Below are 23,765 nucleotides of genomic sequence, written 5' to 3'. Positions count from 1 at the left end.
ACTTACAACCGAGACACTATAAATTATAAGCCTTAGTTACGAGTCGAGGGTGAAGTTGCGGCTGAGACGAAAAATAAATTATAGCCCTGGTTGAACTTCGATGACTTTTAACTCTGGTTTAAGGAAGGTTTTCAAGAAAAAAATTGGAGACAGAAAAACTACATAGAAACGGCCTAGATGGAAAGAAAAAATATAACAAAGAAACTGAAAGAAAAAACACTTGAATGTGCTATGCACAAAACAAAAAAATAAGACTAGTCAAAAAAAAGGAAAGGATTTTTTTTTAAAGTTGCACATGGTGGGGCACTGGGCCTCTCACACAACACCATGCCTTCGACGAGAAAAATGGGAATCACATTTGAAAAGTATGCTTAAAATGCAATCAAGAAACTAAAAGCAAAACTGCTGGTAAAAAGAATGGAAATGGGACTAGTAGTGAGTAGAGAGTGGCAAAAAAAAAGACATGATATAAAACGTGCCCGTTTTACCATTCAGTTCTCCTGGCAGCCCACTGGAAAAAACAAAAACATATCTCTCTCTGCATAGACTGGGCCCAAACAGACAGAGACTAGGCCCAAACGGAAACAAAAAGAGCAGCCCACGGAAACAGTGAAACAACTAGCAAAAATTTATCTAAAAAAGCTAGCGATCACAAAAAATGCACTAGCGTTCACATCTAGATCCAACGGTTCTGGACTTAGATGTGAGATAAGTTACAATTTCACACCTAAATGTGAGATAGCAAAACCGAAGTGGTATATATAGAATTCATTCCCTATAATCCAGGAACGGAATAAAATCAGGTTTGGCAACCCATACAAACTCCTGAACATGTTGAACTTGGTTTTCTTAAACCTGGAATTTTTCAGGTTTATGGAAAAACGACTATCACTCGGTTTTCCTAAAAACGCGAAATGCATATCACGAACTTATCCTAACAAGAACGTGGCCAATCACTGCGGGTGCACACATCAGCCCAAGAGAACCCGTGTGCGCCGTCATCAAGTTCGTCTTCCTCTAGCCACCGTCACCGCGCCGTCATCCGCGCGGCGGCCGCCGTGGTTGTCAGGCAACTCCTTGAGCGTCCGCTTTGGTAGAGCAGGCTCTCGCTCCATTCCATGTTTGTGGTTGTTTATGGCCCAGCTCACGGTTGTTTAATGACCTTCATCCATGTTTATGTACTCACTCCGTTTCTTTTTACTCCGCGTATAAGATTTGGTCAAGGTTAAACAACGCAAAATTTGATCAAATTTATATCAAAAAATATGGATATCTACTATATTAAAATTATATAGTATGAAAATACATCTCGTGGGGCATCTGATAATATTGATTTCATGTTGTGAATGTTGATATTTTTTAATATAAAGTTAGTCAAACTTTACAAAGCTTGACTTTGATCAAACCTTATATGCAGACTAAAAAGAAACGGAAGGAGTATGTTACAATGTGCCAACGGCTCAGGACACATCGGAGCTGCATTCTTGGCTCGGGGGTGTCATGATGACGCGCGTGTTGTCCTTTTAAAGCATCTACAACCGGATAAAAAGAAATATGACCTTTTAAATGTCTAGTGACGCGTTCGATCAGTGATCGAACGTATCCCTTATTTATTCGTCCGTGCTTTTTTTTAATATGTCCGGTCACTTATACGTGACTGGTGAATAAAAATAGAGAAAAAAAAGGAATAATGAAAACAAAAAGGTGGTCCGGGACAGGGTCGTGTCCTACGCGGCGGATTGACGGGCGCGTCCGTGAGCCCTCGTATCCTTCCTATATTTGAGATGGATATAAGGGTTCACGGACGGTCCTGACGTATAAAGATGATATTGGGGTTTTGGTTGGGTTATTTTTTTTCTCTCTGCTCTCCAGTTACTGATAAGGCATGTCCACAAGCATATGTAGGGACGTTTGAGGCGTCCTGTTATAGATGCTCTTAATATGAGTTATATTCGAGGAATTTAAGACTCTAGCTGACTGGATCTTTGGGAGCCTGTTGGGCATTCATTTGATATCCGAACATGACGGGACGTGTGAGTGAGAAATAAGATTTGACCTTAGAAATGACTTTTTTTCATTTATTTGATTCATTTATATGCATTCTAGTCTGTGGGAATAAACATGCATTTTACTAGTTTTAAAATAACGTGTCAGCTCAGTCAGTCGAATGGGAATGAATGTATATGTATTCTACTTCTGTATTGTGTTACAAACAAAACCTATTACACAAAGCTTTCAATTATCTATGTTTTCTTTCAGAATTTAATTACTAGCACGTGGGCCGCACGGTTGATGACCAGTACACTACTAGTACTAGTACTTACGGTTACGGATGCATCTGGTGGTCAGTTTGTGAAAAATCACGAGAGAAACAGAGATGGGATCCGTAACACACGCGTAACATATCCGTAGGTGTAGAATTATTCCTAGTAGCATCATGACTTTTGATACTAGCCATTTAGTGGTAGTCTTATTTTCTCAGAAAATATCTTGATTTATTCATCATGACAACACAATGAACATAAGAAACAATGAAAATCGAAATTATATCTATGTTCATAGACCATCCAGCGACGACTAAATGCACTGGAATGAGCTGAAAGTACCGTCGTCATCGCACCTCCATCAGAGTTAGACAAATCTTATTGTAATAGATAGTAGAAAAGTCATCGTGCAAAAGCCTCAAAGGATCAATGCATAAGAACAACAACCATCGCCAACGAAGAGAAACATATATTGGAAGGATCCAACCTATAGACAAACAAACGGAGACAAACAAAGACCGGATACAAGCAGATCCATCGAAGACAAACACTGACTGAATCCCGTAAAATCCGCCAAAGACACATCTCCACATGCTCTTCAATGATACTAGACGCACCGTAGGGACCGGGGCTAGGCGGGAAGAACATTATTCCATCTTCTCGAAGCCCACGCCGCCTCACCTTCTTGACGAGGAAAAAATCATTTTTAAAACTCAAAAAAATCTAAAAGTAAAAAAGCCCTCCCATCGCTAAAGGCCGAGGTCCATCATGCTTCCATCACCTTAAGGCCAAAAGAAACGAATCAGAACAGTGGCAGCACTAACGGGAGGGAGACATGGAAACCCTGGCCGCAAAGGGGATGTTTTGTGGAAGTAGAAAACATTTCTGTCTATATGTATATTTGGGCATCTTGAACAGTCAACACTGACCTGTAAATGTCTTCGCTATGTGTCCGTTTATGTCTGGTTATAGTCCACAGACATGATACAGGAGTAAACCGTCGAATGCTAATTACAAAGTATTCGATTGGAAGAAAAAAGATAGATGATAATCATGCATGTGGTGGGACATTTATGATTTAGTGCCCGGCTAGAAAGAGTGAGAGAATGAGGAGACTATGCATGTGAGGGTGGGAGCAGAGACAATAGAGAAACATGCATGTGATTGATCAAGTGCATGTCATACTTGGATAAAACTCTTATGTTTGCTTTTTGTGTACCGGCATCCGTATGTTCGAAGCACTAAGCGGACATATACATGCTCGGATGCTCCCCATAGGATAGGATGGCAAAAGTCGTTCAAAAACTATAGTTGGGATATACATTGAAGGTTTGAGTGTATGCCTTGAAGATGCCGTCAATAGACTATCCTTGTAGTACAGTAAGGTACGTAACCATCGTGTTGTCAGCATCGGCGTCAACCCTCGACGTGCCACGGCCGGCGACAAACGTTGCCCGGCCAGGCGCGCCGGCCACTGTATATATAGTTACACGCAAGCCCTTCAAGCCCCAAACTCTCATGCCAAAACACACAAAAGAGCAGGCTACGTATCAGTAGAGCGTTCAAAACTTGTACAGCACTGTCATCGGTCGGTCGACCTATAAGCCAGCATAGGGCAACGATCATGATCACGGGCTCGGGCGTTTACCACGTGGTGGAGGCGATGGCGCCGCTGTACACGGCGGCGGCGCTGGGCTACGCGTCGGTGCGGTGGCTCAAGGCCTTCTCCGAGGAGCAGTGCGCGGGGATCAACCGCTTCGTCGCCACCTTCGCCATGCCGGCGCTCATCTTCGACCTGGTCTCCACCAACGACCCCTACGCCATGAACGGCCGCCTCGTGGCCGCCGACACGCTGCAGAAAGGGGTCATGCTGTTCGTCCTCGTCGCGTGGGCGGCGTGGTCATCCGCCCGCCGCCGCCAGACATCTGCCGGCAAGGTCGCGGCCTCTCCGCTGCGGTGGGTGGTGACCGCCTTCTCCGTGGCGCAGCTGCCCAGCACCATCATCATGGGCGTGCCGCTCCTCGGCGGCCTGTACGGGCCCACCTCCAAGGACCTCCTGAAACAGATCGTCGTGATGCAGCTCTGCGTCTGGTACAACGTCGTCGTCGTCATGTACGAGTACATGGCGGCGATGGATGGCAGCAGCATGGTCGGACCCGCCCCAGTGTCGCCGGAGAACGTTGAAAACACGGTGGTCGCGCCGGCACAGCAAGGCATGGCCGTGGGCAGCCAGACAACGTCGACGGCGGTCGTGGGAGAGGTGAGTCCGATTCATGCTGCAGATGTCGAGGACGCGGTGGCAGTGGATGATGTCCCGTTGCCGGCACCTCCATCGATGAGCCATGTCGTTTTTGTGGCCGGGAAAAAGGTTCTCAAGATCCCAAACACATATGCTACCTTCCTTGGGCTCGTCTGGGCTCTAATCGCATTCAAGTAAGTCCCTTCCTTTGAGAGTTCATACTTCGTTTTAGAGCATCTGCAGACTTTTTAAATTTGATCCCTCAAACATCCGTGAACGTGCTTGTGTGTGCGTCCGTAAATATTGACCGGTCAAATTTTAAATTTACCTTGTCATAACCAGACATCATATATATCACTCAAATATCATATACTCTCAAATCTGTAATAAAAACTCATGCAACTACGTCGATGCATTAAACACATCGTTTGATTACTCCACCACTACTAACATGTCATCGAATTATCAAAATTTAATATGTTTGGCTATGTCGGACATCATCCATGGCTGTCCTTGTCCTTCCCGACGCCCTTGTCGTTCTACTCGCGGAAGCGCCGGTTGAAGACGCGGTAGGGATCAAGCCGGATTTGTTCATCGGCGGAGTTGTCCTCGTCGTCGATGTCCTTCTTCTCTTCTATCGGTGGCAGTCCGGCCATTTCACGGACCTCCCGATTATGCTCTTGGGCGAGGACGAGAGTATTCATTCGCTCGTGTTTCTTCATAATGCGGGCGCAGATGGTTTTCTCCTCTACAACCTCTCACGCCGCCGCATCAGCCACCTTCACAGCCGCCATTTCCGCCATGATACGGGCCTCATCAACCCTTATCATCTCCTTCCCACGGTGGGCCACTCGTTCCTGATGGGACTCATAGTTGTCCCGACCGATGATGGAGAAGAAGAGATTTTTAAGCTGCCGGATCGGCGATTTTTCAGCTCGTTCCCGATAGAGAACATACAAAACTGGCATATAAGAGCAAGTATAATAAGGTACAGTCAACAGACTGTAAGATTAAAATATTATATTTTTACTGAGTTGGATGAAAAAAAAGATGAGAGAAAAGAAAAGCGGGCTGTAGATTAACGGTCGACTGTAGCACGAGTTTTAAGAAACATTATGGGGATGTAAAATGTGTCATGTATTAATGAAATAGTACTTCTTGACAATTTGTTACTATATATGTTAACTATTAGATCGATTATATATGGCATGGCTATACTATTAAGCATGCTCTAATACTGCATGGATTGTGCGGAAAGTGTGGTCGCTAGTGGTGTGATGGTAACGTGTGGCCTGGTAATCAGAGCCAACCAAGATAACCAGGGGAGGACATATCTTTGCCAATCCAAGGGTGTCTCGTGTACTCTACCGGAGTAGATTATCCAGTCGCCCGCCGGAGTAGAGTATTGTATGTTATCCCAATGAAATAATGATTTCAAGTGCAGTTCACGCAAACGTGCATGCCGTACCCGCGCGCCGCCGATCCACATTCCAAACCTCCGCTCTGTATAGGGATGGACTAATTACAACTTCCTCCGTTTTAAAAATATAAATTATTTTAAAAGTTTTACTAAAAAAGTATGGATGTATATGACATGTTTTAAAATATAAATTTATTTATTTTACATCGTATGTAGACCTCTAATAAAATTTCTAGAAAGTTATGTTTAAAAACGAAAGGAGTACTATATAGTGGTAGCAATACAACCCATCAATCCATCCGCCATATGAACGATTGCCTCTCGTACAAGCTGATTATGTACTCCCTCCGTTCCTAAATATAAGTCTTTCTACAGATTTTACTAATGGACTACATACGGATGTATATAAACATATTTTAGAGTATAGATTTACTTATTTTACACCGCATGTAGACACCTAGTGAAATATCTTAAAAGACTTATATTTAGGTACGGAGGGAGTACTTGACATGGTGGTTATGACTACCTGACCATAGTAGCCCGTACATCTTGTTTCCCCGAAAAGGAGATTAAACATCCCGTACCCGTATCCACGAAAGCACAAGAACAAATGAGCAATCCTACTCATTGTACGAGATTAATGTACTCCCTTCATCCCTGTAATGTATTTGCAATCTAGCAAAAACATCTTACATTATGAGATGAAGGAAGCAAAATTTCATTTTTAAACCCTATGGCTTTTATCGGTTATCGTATGCATCGACATGCAAGTTGATAATAACTATTATAAAATATGATCATCTCATACATCAAATATATTTTATCATGTCTTTGATCATATCATATCATAACATATTATAAAAAAATAAGTTAGACGTCCTTTAATTTGTTATTGCATGTTTTACATATCTGTTATGGGCATCTACCAAGATCAATTCTTACCTACGCAAAGCCACAATGATAATGTGCAAGTTGCTATTTAATCTTCTACAAGGACCGTCTTTGTCGAATCCGATTCAACTAAGATGGGAGATAGAGACACCCGCCAGCCATCTTATGCAACAAAGTTACATGTCAGTCGATGGAACCGGTGTCTCATACAGGGACGAGAAAGTTGGTCCGGGCCGCTTCATCCCACAATACCGTTGAATCAAGAAAAGAGCAAGGAATGAAGCAATCTGAATATCAACACCCAAAAACTTTTTTGTGTTCTACTCGTGATGTCATCTACGCATAGACCTAGCTCATGATGTCACTGATGGAGAACGTTGCATGAGAAACAAAAAAATTCCTACGCTTCACCAAGATCAATCTAGGAAATGACCATCTACGAGAGGAGAGATTACATCTACATACCCTTGTAGATCGCTAAACAAAAGCGTTAAAGAACACATTTGATGTAGTGGAACGTCTTTGCGATCCAATCACGATCCGTCCCACGAACTCCCGATAAAGTGCCGAGCAGACGGCGCATCCACGTTCAGCACACGTACACTTCGATGACGCCCCTCGATCCAGCGAACGATGGTGAAGTAGAGACTTAGTATTCCGGCAGCATGACGGCGTGGTGCTGGTGGTGGTGCAATTTCAGCACGGCTTCGCCAAGCGCTGCCGCGATCGCTATGGTGGAGAATTACTACGAGAGAGAGAGGTAGGGCGCCGCCAAGCAATTGTGTGTTGGATGCCTCCCTAGCCCTCTCTGTTTATAGGAGGTAGGGGTAGGTACGGCTGAGCCTTGGCCCCTCCTTCAATGAGGGTGGGTCGACTGAACTAGGGAGGGTTCCACCTCCCACAATGGAGGTGGACACCCTAGGGACGACTCCTCCTCCATCAAGGCACCTCCTCCCACCTACCCTTGGGCGCATGGCCCCTCTTGGGATCGGCTGCCTAGCCCAGCAGGGGCTGGTGCGTCACCTCTTAGGCCCATGTGGCCCCACGGGGTGGGTGGGGCCCTCCCGGTGGACCTCGAGAACCCTTTCCGCACTCCCGGTACAATACCGAAAAAAACCCAAACTATTATGGAACCCGAATACCACTTACCTATATATAAATATTTATCTCCGGACCATTCCGAAGCTCCTCGCGACGTCTAGGATCTCATCGGGACTCCAAACAACCTTTGGTCACAAACCCAATAACTCAACTATATCTATATCGCCACCGAACGTTGTGTGTGCACACTGTGCGGGTTCGAGAACTATGCAGACATGACCGAGACACCTCTACAGTCAATAACCAATAGCGGGACCTGGATGTCCATATTGATTTCCACATATTCTACGATGAAATTTATCGGTCGAACCTCGATGTCAAGTATTAATTTAATCTCGTACGTAGTTCCCTTTGTTCATCGATATGTTACTTGCCCGAGATTCGATCGTTGGTATGTCCATACCTAGTTCAATCTCGTTACCGGCAAGTCTCTTTACTCGTTCCATAATACAAGATCTCGTGGCTAAATCTTTAGTCACATTGCTTGCAAGCTCATTGTGATGTTGTATTACCGAGTGGGCCCTGGCATACCACTTCCTCACACGGAGTAAGAAATCCCAGTCTTGATCCATGCTAACTCAACAAGCACCCTTGGAGATACCTATAGAGCATCTTTATAGTCACCCAGTTAAGTTGTGACATTTGATACACACAAGGTACTCCTCCGGTGTTCGTGAGTTGCATGATCTCATGGTCATAGGAACAAATACTTGACTTGTAGAAAACAATAGCAATAAACTGCCACGATAATATGCTACGTTCATAGTTTGGGTCTTGTACATCACATCATTATCCTAATGATGTGATCCCATAATCAAATGACAACTCATGTCTATGACTAAGAAATCTTGACCATATTTGATCAACGAGCTAGTCCATTAGAGGCTCACTAGGGACACAGTTTTGTCTATGTACCCACACATGTATTTGAGTTTCCAATTAATAAAATTCTAGCATGGATAATAAACAATTATCATGAACAAGGAAATATAATAATAAACACTTTATTATTGCATCTATGGCATATTGCCAACAGTTTCTCACTTGCACTAGAGTCAATAATCACTATGTGATGTACATTATAATGTATCTAACACCCATACAGTTCTCGTGTTGATCATGTTTTGCTCGTGGAAGAGGCTTAGTCAACTTGTGTGCAACATTCAGATTCGCGTACACTTTGCAAATATTTATGCCCCCCTCCTTGATGTAGTTGCGGATGGAATTTAAGCGTCGCTTTATGTGTCTAGTCCTCCTGGGAAACCTTGGTTCCTTGTCTAGAGCAATGGCACCAGTGTTGTCACAGAACAGAGTCACTGGATCCAATGCATTGGGCACAACTCCAAGATCTGTCATGAGCTCCTTCATCTAGACACCTTCTTTAGCCGCCTCTGAGGCAGATATGTACTCCGGTTCGCATGTAGAATCAGCTACCATGTTTTGCTTGAAACTGCACCACCTTACCGCTCCCCCATTGAGAATATATATGTATCCGGTTTGAGACTTAGAGTCATCTGGATCAGTGTAAAAGCTTGCATCAACGTAACCCTTTACGACAAGTTCTTGATCATCACCATAAACGAGAAACATTCCCTTAGTCCTATTCGGGTACTTAAGGATATTCTTGACCGCTATCCAGTGTTCCGTTCCTGGATCACTTTGAAACCTTCCGGTCATACTTATGGCAAGGCTGACATATGTTCTTGTGCACAACATTGCATACATGATAGAGCCTATGCCAGAAGCATAGGAGACGACACTCATCTTTTCTCTATCCTCCGCAGTCATTGGGCATTTAGTCTTACTCAACTTCACACCTTGCAATACAGTCAAGAACCCTTTCTTGGACTGATCCATTTTGAACTTCTTCAAAACTTTGTCAAGGTATGTGCTCTGTGAAAGTCCTATTAAGCGTCTCGATCTATCTCTATAGATCTTGATGCCTAGTATGAAAGCAGCTTCTCCTAGGTCCTTCATTGAAAAACTCTTGTTCAAATATTCCTTTATGCTTTTGAAAAATTCTATATTGTTTCCAATCAGAAATATGTCATCCACATATAATATTAGAAATGCTATAGAGCTCCCACTCACTTTCTTGTAAATACAAGCTTCTCCATAAACATGTATAAACACAAATGCTTTGATCACCTCATCAAAACGTTGATTCCAAGTCCGAGATGCTTGCACCAGTCCATAAGTGGATCGCTAGAGCTTGCATACTTTTTCAACATTCTCTGGATCGACAAAACCTTCTGGTTGCATCATATACAAATCTTCCTTATGGAAACCGTTAAGGAACGCTGTTTTGACATCCATGTGTCAAATTTCATAATCTAAAAATGCAGCTATTGCTAACATCATCCCGACGGACTTAAGCATCGCTACGGGTGAGAAAGTCTCATCGTAGTCAACTCCTTTAACTTGTGTAAAACCTTTTCCCACAAGTTGAGCTTTATAGACGATGACATTACCGTCCGAGTCCATCTTCTTCTTAAAGATCCATTTATTCTGAATGGCTTTTCGCCCTTCAGGTAATACTTCCAAAGTCAATACTTTGTTTTCATACATGTATCTTATCTCAGATTTCATGGCCTCTAACCACGTGTTGGAATCAAGGCCCACCATCGCTTCTCCATAGCTCGTAGGCTCCTTGTTGTCCAACAACTTGACCGTTAAGATAGGATTATCGTACCACCGCTTGTCGACCTACGAGGTTCGATAGTAACTTGATCTGAAGCTTCATGATCATCATCATTAGCTTCCTCTTCAAGCAATGTAGGCTCCACAGAAACATCTTTAAGCATTGTGCTACTCTCCAGTTGAAGTAAAGGTTTAACAACCTCACCAAGTTCTATCTTCCTCCCAGTCAATTCTTCCGACAGAAACTCTTTCTCTAGAAATGACCCGTTTTTAGCGACAAACGCTTTGCCTTCGGATCTGAGATAGAAGGTATATCCAACCATCTCGTTTGGGTATCCTATGAAGATGCATTTATCCGCTTTGGGTTCAAGCTTTTCTGCATGGAGCTTTTTGATATAAGCATCGCATACCCAAACTTTAAGAAACAAAAACTTTGGTTTCTTGCCAAACCATAATTCATACGGCGTCGTCTCAACGGATTTAGATGGTGCCCTATTTAAAGTGAATGCATCTGTCTCTATTGCATAAACCCAAATTGATAATGGTAAATTGGCAAGAGACATCATAGAATGCACCATATCCAATAAGGTTCAATTACGAAGTTCGGACACATCATTACCCTGTGGTGTTCCACGTGGCGTCAGCTATGAAACAATTCGACATTTTCTTAGGTGATTTCCAAACTCATAACTCAGATATTATCCTCCCCGATCAGATCGTAGGAATTTAATCTTCTTGTTACAATGATTCTCAACTTCACTCTGAAACTGCTTGAACTTTTCAACTCTTTAGACTTGTGTTTCATTAAGTAAATATACCCATATCTACTTAAGTCATCGGTGAAGGTGAGAAAATAACGATATCCACCGCGTGCCTCAATGCTCATCGGACCACACACACTAGTATGTATGATTTCCAATAAGTCACTTGCCCGCTCCATCGTTCAAGAGAACGGAGTCTTAGCCATCTTGCCCATGAGGCATGGTTCACATGTGTCAAGTGATTCAAAATCAAGTGACTCCAAAAGTTCATCAACATGGAGTTTCTTCATGCGTTTTACACCAATATGACCTAAACGGGAGTGCCACAAGAAAGTGGTACTATCATTATCAATTCAACATCTTTAGGCATCAATGCTATGAACATGTGTGTCATCACTATCGAGATCCAATAAGAATAAACCCCTCATGTCGGGTGCATGACCATAAAAGATATTACTCATATAAATAGAAGAACCATTATTCTCTGATTTAAATGAGTAATCGTCTCGCATCAAACAAGATCTAGATATAATGTTCATGCTCAACACAGGCACTAAATAACAATTATTCAGGTTCATCACTAATCCTGATGGTAATCGAAAAACGAATATGCCGACGGCGATCACATCAACCTTGGAACCATTTCCCTCGCGCATCGTCACTTCGTCCTTCGCGAGCCTCCGTCTATTCCGTAGTACCATCTTTAAGTTGCAAATGTGAGCAACCGCGCCGGTATCAAATACCCATGCGCTACCACGAGAGTTGGTAAGGTAGACATCGGTAACATGTATAAAATATATATCTTGTTTGGTGTTGGCCGCCTTCTTCTCGGTCAGATACTTAGGGCACTTCTGCCTCAAGTCGCCATCCCCTTGCAATGAAAGCACTTAGTTTATGGCTTGGGTCCAACCATGGGTTTCTTCACGGGAGGGGCAACTGCTTTTCCACTCTTCTTAGAGTTACCCTTCTTGCCCTTGCCATTCTTCTTGAAACTAGTGGTTTTATGGACCATCAACACTTGATGTCCTTGTTAATTTCTGACTCACCGACTTTCATCATCACAAACAGCTCGGTGACTGATTTGTTCATCCCTTGCATGTTATAGTTCATCACAAAGCTTTTGTAGCTAGGTGGCAGTGATTGAAGAACTTTGTCAGTGATCCCTCTATCGGGAAAGCAATTCCCAATTCAGCGCAACGGTTGGAATACCCACGCATTTTGATCATGTGCTCACTGATAGACACATTCTCCTGCATCTTCCAAGCAAAGAATTTATCGGAGGTCTCATACCTCTCGATCCGGGCATTCTTTTCAAAAATAAACTTCAACTCCTGGAACATCTCATATGCTCCATGACGTTCAAAACGTCTTTGAAGTCCCGGTTCTAAGCCATACAAGCTAGCACATTGGAGTATTGAGTAGTCATCACAAGCACTTGCTAGACGTTCGCAACGTCTTCGGGCGACTATGGAGGGGGTGCCGCACCGAGCGCTGCACCAATGACATAAGCCTTTTCGGAAACCTTGAGGACAATCCTCAGATTACAGTCCCACTCTACAAAGTTACTTCCATCATCTTCAGCTTGGCTTTCTCTAGGAACACATTGAAATTCAGGGGTGCTACTGCGCGAGCCATTGATCTACAACATAATTTTGCAAATATTACTTAGACTATTGTTCAAGATAATGAGTTTAGTTAATCATATTACTTAAAAACCCCACTCATATTGACATCCCTTCGGTTATCCGAGTGCTACATGATCCAAATTCACCAACCCAAGTCTGATCATCACGTGAGATAAGGTGGTTTCAATGTTGAACATCTCCATGTTGATCATATCTACTATATGACTCATGTTCGACCTTTTGGTCTCTTATATTCCGAGTTTAACCTGAGTGTTCTGCATGTGCAAAACTGGCTTGCACCCGTTGTTTGCGAACGTAGAGTCTATCACACCCGATCATCACGTGGTGTTTCGAAATGACGAACTTCTGCAACGGTGGCGAAATCGAGGAGAACACAATTTTATCTTGAAATTTTAGTGAGGGGTCACTTTATAATGCTACCATCATCCTAAACAAAATAAGAGGCATAAAAGGATTAACATCACATGCAAATCATAAGTGACATGATATGGCCATGAACTTGTGCTTTTGATCTCCATCTCCAAAGCACCGACATGATCTCCATCGTCACTGGCATAACACCATGATCTCCATCATCATGATCACCATCATCGTGTTGCCTTGAGGGTTGTCGCGTCAACCATGCTTGTACCATTATTGCTACTGTTTAGTGATAAAGTAAAGCATTATATAGGGTTTAATGATTGACACGCAGGTCATACAATAATTAAATACAACCCTATGGCTCCTGCCGATTGTCGTATGCATCGACATGCAAGTCGGTAGTACCTATTATAAAACATGATCATCTCATACATCAAATATATTTCATCATATCTTTGGCCATATCATATCACAACATACCCTGCAAAAACAAGTTAGGTGTCCTCTAATTTGTTGTTGCATGTTTTACGTGGCTCCAATGGGTATCTAGCAAGAACGATTCTTGCCTACGCAAAGCCACAATGGTGATATACAAGTTGCTATTTAACCTTCTAGGAGAACCGACTTTGTCGAATCCGATTCAACTAAGGTGAGAGAGATAGACATCCGCCAACCATCTTATGCAACAAAGTTACATGTCAGTCGATGGGACCGGTCTCTCGTACGTGGATGAGTAAAGTTGGTCCGGGGAGCTTCATCCCACAATACCGCTGAATCAAGAAAAGACTAAGGAACGAAGCAATCTGAATATCAACGCCGACAAACTCCTTTGTGTTCTACTCGTGATGTCATCTACGCATGAACCTACCTCATGATGCCACTGATGGGGAACGTTGCATGGGAAACAAAAAAATTCCTACGCTTCACCAAGATCAATCTAGGAGATGACCATCTATGAGAGGAGATATTGCATCTACATACCCTGCTAGATCGCCAAGCAGACGCGCTAAAGAATGCGGTTGATGTAGTGGAACGTCTTCGCGATCCAATCACAACCGTCCCGCGAACTCAAGATCAAGCACCGAATGGACGTCGTCTCCACGTTCAACACACGTACAACTCGATGACGCCTTCACCTCCTCGATCCAGCGAGCGATGGTGAAGTAGAGGCTGAGTACTCCGGCAACATGGCGGCGGTGGTGGTGGTTCAATTTCAGCACGGCTTCGCCAAGCGGTGTCGCGATTGCTATGGTACCACGTCGCCAAGAAATTTTGTGTTGGATGCCGCCCTCTCCCTCTCTATTTATAGAAGGAAGGGGTAGGTAGGGCTCAGCCTTGGCCCCTCCTCCAAGGAGGGTGGGTCGGACAAACTAGGGAGGAGTCCACCTCCCACAAGGGAGGTGGACACCCTAGAAAGGATTGCTCCTTCACCAAGGCACCTCCTCCCACCTACCGTTGGGTGCATGGGCCCTCTTGGGGTCGGCTGCCCAACCCACGAGGGGCTGGTGCATCACCTCATAGGCCCATGTGCCCCCGGGGAGGGTGGGCCCCTCCGGGTGGACCCCGGGAATCCTTTCGACGCTCCCGGCATTTTACCCGAAAACCCTGAAACTATTCCGAAACCCGAATACCACTTTCCTATATATAAATATTTACCTCCGGACCATTCCGGAGATCCTCGTGACGTCTGGGATCTCATCCGGGACTACGAACAACCTTTGGTCACCAACCCAATAACTCAACTATATCTATATCGTCACCGAACGTTAAGTGTGTAGACCGTGCGGGTTCAAGAACTATGCAGACATGACAGAGACACCTCTACGGTCAATAACCAATAGCGGGACGTGGATGCCCATATTGATTCCCACATATTCTATGAAGATCTTTATCGGTCGAACCTCGATGTCAAGGATTCAGTAAATCCCTTATGTTGTTCCCTTTGTTCATCGGTATGTTACTTGCCCGAGATTCGATCGTTGGTATATCCATACCTAATTCAATCTCATTACCGGGAAGTCTCTTTACTCATTCCGTAATACAAGATCTCGTTGCTAACTCTTTAGTCACATTGCTTGCAAGCTCATTGTGATGTTGTATTACCGAGTGGGCCCTGAGATACCTCTTTGTCACACGGAGTAACAAATCCCAGTCTTGATCCATGCCATCTCAACACACACCCTCGGAGATACATGTAGAGCATCTTTATAGTCTCCCAGTTACGTTGCGACATTTGATACACACAAGGTACTCATCTGATGTTAGTGAGTTGCATGATCTCATGGTCATAGGAACAAATACTTGACATGCAGGAAACAATAGCAATAAACTATCACGATCATATGCTACGTGCATAGTTTGGGTCTTGTCCATCGCATCATTCTCCTAATGATGTGATCCCGTTATCAAATGACAACCCATGTCTATGGTGAGGAAACCTTGACCATCTTTGATCTACGAGCTAGTCCATTAGAGGCTCAATAGAGACATTGTTGTCTATGTACCCACACATGTATTTGAGTTTCAATCAATAAAATTCTAGCACGGATAATAAATGATTATCATGAATGAGTAAATATAATAATAACTAGTTTATTATTGCCTCTAGGGCATATTTCCAACAGTCGGAGTCAGAACCGCTGTCTGACATGCTGGAGATAGTCGGAAATCGCCGGAGGTGAGCTTGGTTGATGAAGGAAGTGGAGGGGAGTGGAGTACTAAGTGGCTAGGGTTTGGTCCGGTGAAAGGATGAGAACGAATATATGTGGGATCATTGCGGGCCAGTACGATGTGACGGACGTGTCGGACTAGGTATGAGGGACGCCGATCAGCCCGGACGTTTGAGGCTCATTTGAGTCATCGACGTGTGTCAGGTTTTTGTGACCAGTCAGGCCGCGTGGGTGTTTGAAGCCGGTTTGGGATGCTAGGGTGTCAATGCTCTTACTCTATGGAATAAACAGTTTCGCATACATTGCCTCATCATCATTAGACAATTAAGCACATGGGACAAAGAGTAAGAATGTAGAAGGATGACATTTCGAGATGGAGACCATGGGAACAAAAATTTGGGGATGCAAGAAGCCAACCAAGAGAGAGGGAAGGAGAAGGAAGATGCCTATTCTTTTCTTACATTTGCTATTTCACATGCAATTGATTTTTTTCTTTCCCTTTGGCCGATTATCGTGTGTTCCCAAGTCCGAAGATGGTGGAGCCGTGTCGAGTGCCATCATAGCCTCGACCATGAGCAACCCAGAGTCGACGATGATGCGACAATAACTTTGCATGTAGAAGGGACTCCGAGGGATCGATTAGTTTGGCGAGTGAAGAGGGCAGGCTTGCCGTAAAAAATCTCATTCCCTGGGAGGTTACAATTTGTAGGAAGGGCATCCCTATTCTTCACGCGGTGCAATGCCCGACCAAGAAAGCGTTGTCCTGTCCAATTTCTTGCGTACAAATATAATCAAGTAACGCTAGCTACTATACCGTTGGCATTATCTGAGCCAACTTTTTTTTAGAAAAGTGTGGCCGAGCATCAATTATTTTGGACCCCGATAATCACCATACGTGCGTGAGGAGCAACATTGGACCACATGTCCCATGACCACAGATTATGCCATGTCATCTCATGCATGCACAAGTGATGAAATTATTGATGCGAGCATGAATCTTATTTTTTCAGTTTTTTAAATGTTTATCTCTTAAATAAGAAATATGACTAAAAACCGTATTCATCACTAATTACGCCGCGACGAGACCTACAAAACTAGATCTCATGTCAATATGTTTCGACGACTTTTTTGGGTTAAAAATTGTCATGTCTATTGCACACAAATTATCATCATAATTACACTAAAGTTGCCATGATATATTTCAATTACTTTTTCTTCTACATTTAAAGCAAATTTTGACATGTTATAAAAGGAATTAAGAAACTTAAATTTCCATGTTGAATAACTAAAATTTACCATGATCCATGAAATAATTTTGGCATGGTACATAAGTAAAAAGAAATATGTCGTCAATTACTTTAAAAATGCATGATCAATGGATCAAATTTATCCATGAATCATAAACTAAAATTACATGACAAATTACTTAAATTTGCCATGATACATGCACTAAAATTTGCCATGGTTCATAAAAAATATATTTTCCAAGTTCAAAATATTAGAGTTGTCGTGGTCAAAATTCTAAAACTGCCATGACCTATAAACTCAATATGCAATGATGAATTACTAAAAATTGCCATGATCCATCAATTAAATTTATCATGGTTATTTACTAAAATTTTCCATGGTCAATTAATAAGAACTGCCGTGAAAAGTAGTTGAAATAAAGTGATAGCTTTAAATTTAGAAGAAAAAACTAGATGAAACATGTCGTGTCAACTTTTTTGTAATCACTATGGCAATTTTATTGTAAGCATTATGACAACTTTTTACAAAAAAAAATTGTCGAAACATATCAATATGCTATTTAGTTTTGAAGATCTCGTCGAGACATATTTAATGATGAAAAATAAATATTTTAACTCTTAAATAAATAAATCGGTTTGAAAAATCGTTTTCACCATTAAATCAATCGCGACAAGATATTCAAAACAAGATCTCATATTGATATGTTTTGGTGACCTTTTTGAATTAAACATTGTCATGTCTATTGCACATAAATTGTCACGGTGTTTATACTAATTACCATGACATGTTTCAACTATTTTTTATTCTACATTTATATTAAATTTTGACATGTTATAAAAAGGGATTTAAAAAACTAGGTTTGCCATGGTGAATTACTAAAATTTACCACGATCCATGAAATAGTTTTGGCATGGTTCTAATTTAAAAAATCCATTTTGAATTACTTTAAAAATGCATAGTTAATGATTCAAATTTTTCATGAACCATAAACTAAAATTGTCATGATGAATTACTTTAAAACATTCATGGTACATGCACTAAAATTTACCATGGTTCATACAAAACATAATTTCCATGGTTAAAATACTAGGCTTGCCATGGTTAAATAAGTAAAATTAGCATGATCGATAAATTAAAATTGTCGTGATCCATGAAAATTTTCCGTGATTAATTACTAAAAATTGTCTTGGGAAATTAATAAAATTTGCCGTGAAAAGTAGTTGAGATACAATGATAGCTTTAAAAATATAAAAGAAAATACTAGGCGAAACGACACCTTCAGTTTAAACACTTTGGCAATTTTAGTGTAAACATCACGGCAACTTTTGGCTCCAAAAAAGTTGTCGAAATATATCAATATGAGATCTAGTTTTAAAGATCTCATGGAGACGTATATAATGGTGAAAATGAATTTTTAAACATATTTTTTATTTAATAGATAAAACATTTTTAAGTCCAAAAACCAAAAAAATATTTCGTTGATGTCATATGCTTGATGTGTCAAGATGAATGATAATGGGGCGTTTGAACCATGTTACTTTGTGCCACACAGAATGACGTTAACTTTAGGCTTCTGATTGGTTAACTCACTTTCAATCTAAAATTTAAACTATTTAAATGCTTTGAGATGTTTAACCTTTCATTTGTCTCCGTTTCTTTGATATTTCTTTTTGAAAATATAGATATATGAAAATATATGCAGTATCTCCTCACCTGTTAATTGTCGCAATGTGTATGCCACTACTTATTTTTGCAGGTGTAAAATCCAGATGCCAAAAATCATCGTTGATTCTTTGTTCATCATACATACAACAACAGTGGGTTTAAGCATGTTCTCATCAGGTTCGTCCATCTATTGCTTAGATATGCATTTCAAGGACCGATGTAGTCACCCCGCCAAAAAAATACCGATGTAGTCATCAAACTATATTTAGCATCCCGAATACCCTTTTAACACAAATCCGTCTTTCAGGGACATTCATGGCACGACAACAACAGTTTGTTCCGTGTGGCTATGCGATCGCTGCGGTTTCAATGATTCTCAAGTTTCTGATAGGCCCAATGGCGATGCTGCTCGCGTCGTTCGCGGTCGGCATACACGGTATCCTATTGCGGATTGCTGTCATACAGGTGAGAACATCGCCCTCACATCCATTTATTTCTTCCATTTTTCCTTGAAAAAATTATATTAATACCTAGATTAAGTCAATCCATCTTTTATGTAACGATGAGGATATGACCTCCAGTTTTCACCTTTTACAATAGTGCCTTCAATAAGGATCATCATGTGAGCACCGTTGTTGCTAGGTATAAAGCTAAACATAATTTTTTCATAAACACCTATAATTTTATTCATACTACCTTGATTTGGATTTAAAGATCTAAGAAAATACAATTAACCCTATGACTAATACTTATAATGAAATCTCTTGGGAGCATCTTATTGGTGATATCAAACTCTGCTAGGGGATCATCCCCAGCCCACATTTGTTCATCGAGCCAGGCTTAGTTTGACACAGTAAAATAAACTCATTAGATCTAAAAAAATCGAATCAGCGAGGACAGGGAACACCCTAATCCTCATGACACCGCTAAAAAAAGACAGTGAATTTATTCTCACAAAATACAGTGACCACTAGATGAAGACGAATAACATAAAACTCTTACAGGTGCGGGTCATCCCATCTCTCAGCACCAAGATGATAGCCGGAGGCGAGGGGACCAAAAATTCTCTTGCAGCAGCAATCCTAAACCAAACCCTCTCAAAACCCCACCTGAAGCTAGTGAACCTTAGCTAAACACATAATTTTCACATGAAGCTCGATACATTTTACTTAGAGAATACCGTCAGGCTGAAGTCATCATGTGTCATCGTCCTAACTTGTCAAGCCAATATTGACATATTACACAACCTTTTCTACGAAAAGGCATAAGTCAGTATATTAAATAACACGGGTCCTTATAAAATCACTTATATAAAAAAGTACATTACATTTCAATCCTCGGAAGAGCCGAGGTCTTCTCCCCCGCATCAACATACCCACAACCTTAAAAAGACCTAACATGGAGAATGTTTATATAGTTACTTAGAGAATCTACATTCATAATTTGCAAATTTGGCCTTTCACTTATTCGCCGACACGTCCCGTCAATGTCTGTTCGGACATGTCCGTCTCTTCCCCATATGCCTTGGTACACAGTGGCACTCCCCAAAATTGCCTCCCCCTCCATTTCAGACATTTCAAAAAACGCTTTGTGCACACCGGCCGGCAGACTAAAACGCAGTGGATACACCGGAGTGCATGCACAAGTAGGGAGGCCCTACTCCAGCAACGGGTACAATGTGCAACAAACACGTGACTAGAGCACACACAATATCAAACACGCGATCGGAGCATGCAATGCCATGGAAAGTGGCCAACGCTTCCTCCAGTATGACACTGTACGTGGACGCGGTTGAGATGCGCCCATGGCCAATGTTCCCTCCCGCGTGACACCTGGACGTGGTTGGCGCTTCTATTGTGCGACGTTGGCGTCCTTGCACACGCGCGCACGCACACACATCATCGTGTTGAACTACGCGAATGGCCTAACTCGGGAAGGGTGTGTGCTCGCCGAGGAGCGAACGTGACATGCTCTCGCTAGCACCTCGTTGTTCTGTTGGCCTAGGTGAAAGCGAGCTCAAGGGGCGCCATCCGGATGGCTTGGCGCCATCTTCAGTGACAGTCTTGGGCAAAGTCGGGCGCAATAGGGAGCAGGAAAGGGATAAACGAAAGAAAGGAGAGAGTGGGAGAATATGAAAGGGTGATTACGGGTGGGGCCTAGGTGGGTTAGGTAGGATTTGGGCTGACATGTTGGATGTGTCGAGAGAACCCAAAATCCACCCCACATATGGGTTGGGCCTGGAGGCTATCGGACAGTCCGAACATATGGGTGGAGTATCGGTGTCTTCTTTGGAGAGGCATTTTTTTTGTCTCGGCATTTTTCAAGCTGTCCACCGGACATACAGGAATGATTTGGAGACCTCGATGGAAAATGCTCTTATGTACCATATCATGGACTACTCAGTGAGCATCCGAGGTTGCAATCTGCTCAAACCAAGGTTGGAAAAAACAACAAACATAAGAGAGGCGGTTAGCCTTCACCTAGTGCCTAGGCGTAGCTTAATTAAGCGCCCTAGGCGCGGGCTATCCGGTAATATAATTTTTACTATCATGATGTATTTGTAATTATTATATGTGTGTTGATATATAGGACATATAAATAAGTTAAGTATATGTTACATCCATTGAAATATGGCGTGTTTAGCATATGAGTCCAATATGACATGATTTCTTCCTTGGATAGACAATTCCTTACTTGGCCTGTCTAGACTTCCATTTATTCACTAGGTGAGGTGTTTGACCATCGCCTAGCATCTAAGAGCATGGTTAATAGTATAGCCAACTACTGGCTATAAGTCATCTTATAGCCCATCTTATAGCTAGCTTGTACAATAGTTAGTTATAAAATATTACTACTTTTATTATATATGACCCATATTTCATTCTTACAAAGCACCTAAGAGCACGTCCTAGAGCTAGCTCTTCACGAAGAGCCCGCTTTCCTTCTCTTTCTTCTTCTCTCTCATCCAACTCAGTAAAAGTATATTATTCTAATTCTTACAGCCTGCTGAATATACCTTATTGTACTTGCTCTAAGTGTGCTTAAGCACCTTCTAGGCACTGCCTTTTCCAATAAAGGCTGGAACCAATATTTTCATCTTATCACTGCTGCAATCTGTTGGAACACATTTTTCTGTAACTTGTTATCGGTGTAAGTACATGGCAGAAGGAGCGAATATGATAGCCAATCAAGATATTAGACAGTTGTAACAGAAGATCAACACGGATTGCATTTGACTAGCAAAGGGGATTAGTTGTGTACATGCAAAAGATTTATCCTTGTTTAATTATGTTGTGCATGATATACACGGGAAAAAGTAGTTTTCTAACCACGGTTTTCTCACATGCGTGCACACAGGCGGCACTCCCTTTGAACGTGATTTCATTTGTGTACGCTGAAAAGTACAAGGTCCATGCAGAAATCATGAGCACAGGGTATGTTTCTTTACCCATATATCCTTTCTCGTTTATATGATTTTCATCTGAGCAACAACATTTGGTTTTGTGAATTCTAGGGTAATTCTTGGGATATTTATCGGGTTTCCTATCACCGTTGTGTACTACATTCTATTGGAGCTGTGATTGAGGTATCAAGATCGATGTAACCAAATCATGAAACTCCATGTGATAAATAGAAGGCCTGACATACATACACCACAATTGAAGATATCAAATGGATTAATTTCATGACATGATAAACCAGAGGGATGCAACAACAGACTATGATGTTCTCTGCCTATGATTAGTGAGAAGAAAGTTCACTGTAACTAAATAATGCGATTGTGATGTCTGTTATATCTTCACAGCGTACAAAAAGTAGTAGACATACAAAGCCGAAATTATAGCTGACCATGGTGTATTGAATTTATAGAATTTTTTTCAAAACTGTTACGTATTTTATAATAAATTCGAAAAGCATATGTGCTTTTCTAAAAATGTCAAAACTAGCACCTGTCAGCCTCTGGTGGGCCGACAGGGGACCTGTCGGCCTGTGGGAGGCCGAAGTGGGTTTGTCGGCCTGCGGGTAGCCGAAGAGCCACCATTCGGTCCGCGGTTGGTCGAAGAGGACCCGTTGGCCTTCAGGAGGTCGAAAACTGTCAGGGGCACAAAACGTGATTAAGATGACCTCAAATAAAAAAGTTATCAACATGAAAAATCTTCGCCTCGTCGAAACGGTTGATTTTGATATAAAAATCGTCTTAATCCAAGGTCGTATGCGACCTGTAAAGCCAAAACAAGATCAGGGACAGAAGTTGTAGAGTTACTTCGGACAGACCGAATGGATGTTAGAAAATTTATCATGGGACACCCGATGCACTCGTATAGACCGTGTGGAATACAGAAGTGTACACAAGTTTGGTCACGTATACTCGATGAGACCGAGTGAACGTGACCGAACTCTCCGAGTGACTGCATAAATCTTATTAACCCCATTTTAAAATATGTGTCCACCATACAGAAATTATGTTGAGATTACATAAATATGATGCATCCAATTTTCATGATTCATTTGTATCATAATTTTGCTTTTTTACTGTGCACAACTTGCTTCATGCGCATCATAGTTATGCTTCTTCATTTTATATGGTTTACTTTAAGTGCTTCACACTGGTGCTTCTACATTGTGTTCAGTTTGCTTCATTGCATGCTTCATATTGTTTCTTAGGCATCATCCTTGTATCCAAATCAAACTAATTATGCTTCCTAAACTTCTGCAAGGCTAGCAAGAGTGGAAGATCATGCTTTCCTGACGGTGGGCATGTCATGGTCATCGATGGTGGGCATGGAGTGTAACATGAGATCGAGCATCTCGAGTGTCCAATGTTTTGTCATCATTTTGGAAGCAAACTAGCAACACA

At 42.0% G+C, this 23,765-nt stretch overlaps 1 protein-coding gene across 1 annotated transcript; it reads left to right on the top strand.

The window, feature by feature from the left end:
• Window positions 1–3,888: 3,888 nt before the first annotated feature.
• Window positions 3,889–22,734, top strand: LOC123413594 (probable auxin efflux carrier component 9). Its single transcript, XM_045106531.1, has 5 exons — window positions 3,889–4,697; window positions 18,999–19,084; window positions 19,215–19,372; window positions 22,265–22,341; window positions 22,422–22,734. Exons 1-5 carry the CDS (start codon window positions 3,889–3,891, stop codon window positions 22,486–22,488), a joined length of 1,197 nt encoding a protein of 398 aa, XP_044962466.1. The 3' UTR covers window positions 22,489–22,734.
• The last annotated feature ends 1,031 nt before the right edge of the window (window positions 22,735–23,765 follow it).

This window comes from Hordeum vulgare, chromosome 7H (genome assembly GCF_904849725.1).
Source record: "Hordeum vulgare subsp. vulgare chromosome 7H, MorexV3_pseudomolecules_assembly, whole genome shotgun sequence".
NCBI classification, from domain to species: domain Eukaryota; kingdom Viridiplantae; phylum Streptophyta; class Magnoliopsida; order Poales; family Poaceae; genus Hordeum; species Hordeum vulgare.
Note: the sequence above shows the minus strand (reverse complement) of the source record. Positions and strands in the feature narration are given on the sequence as shown.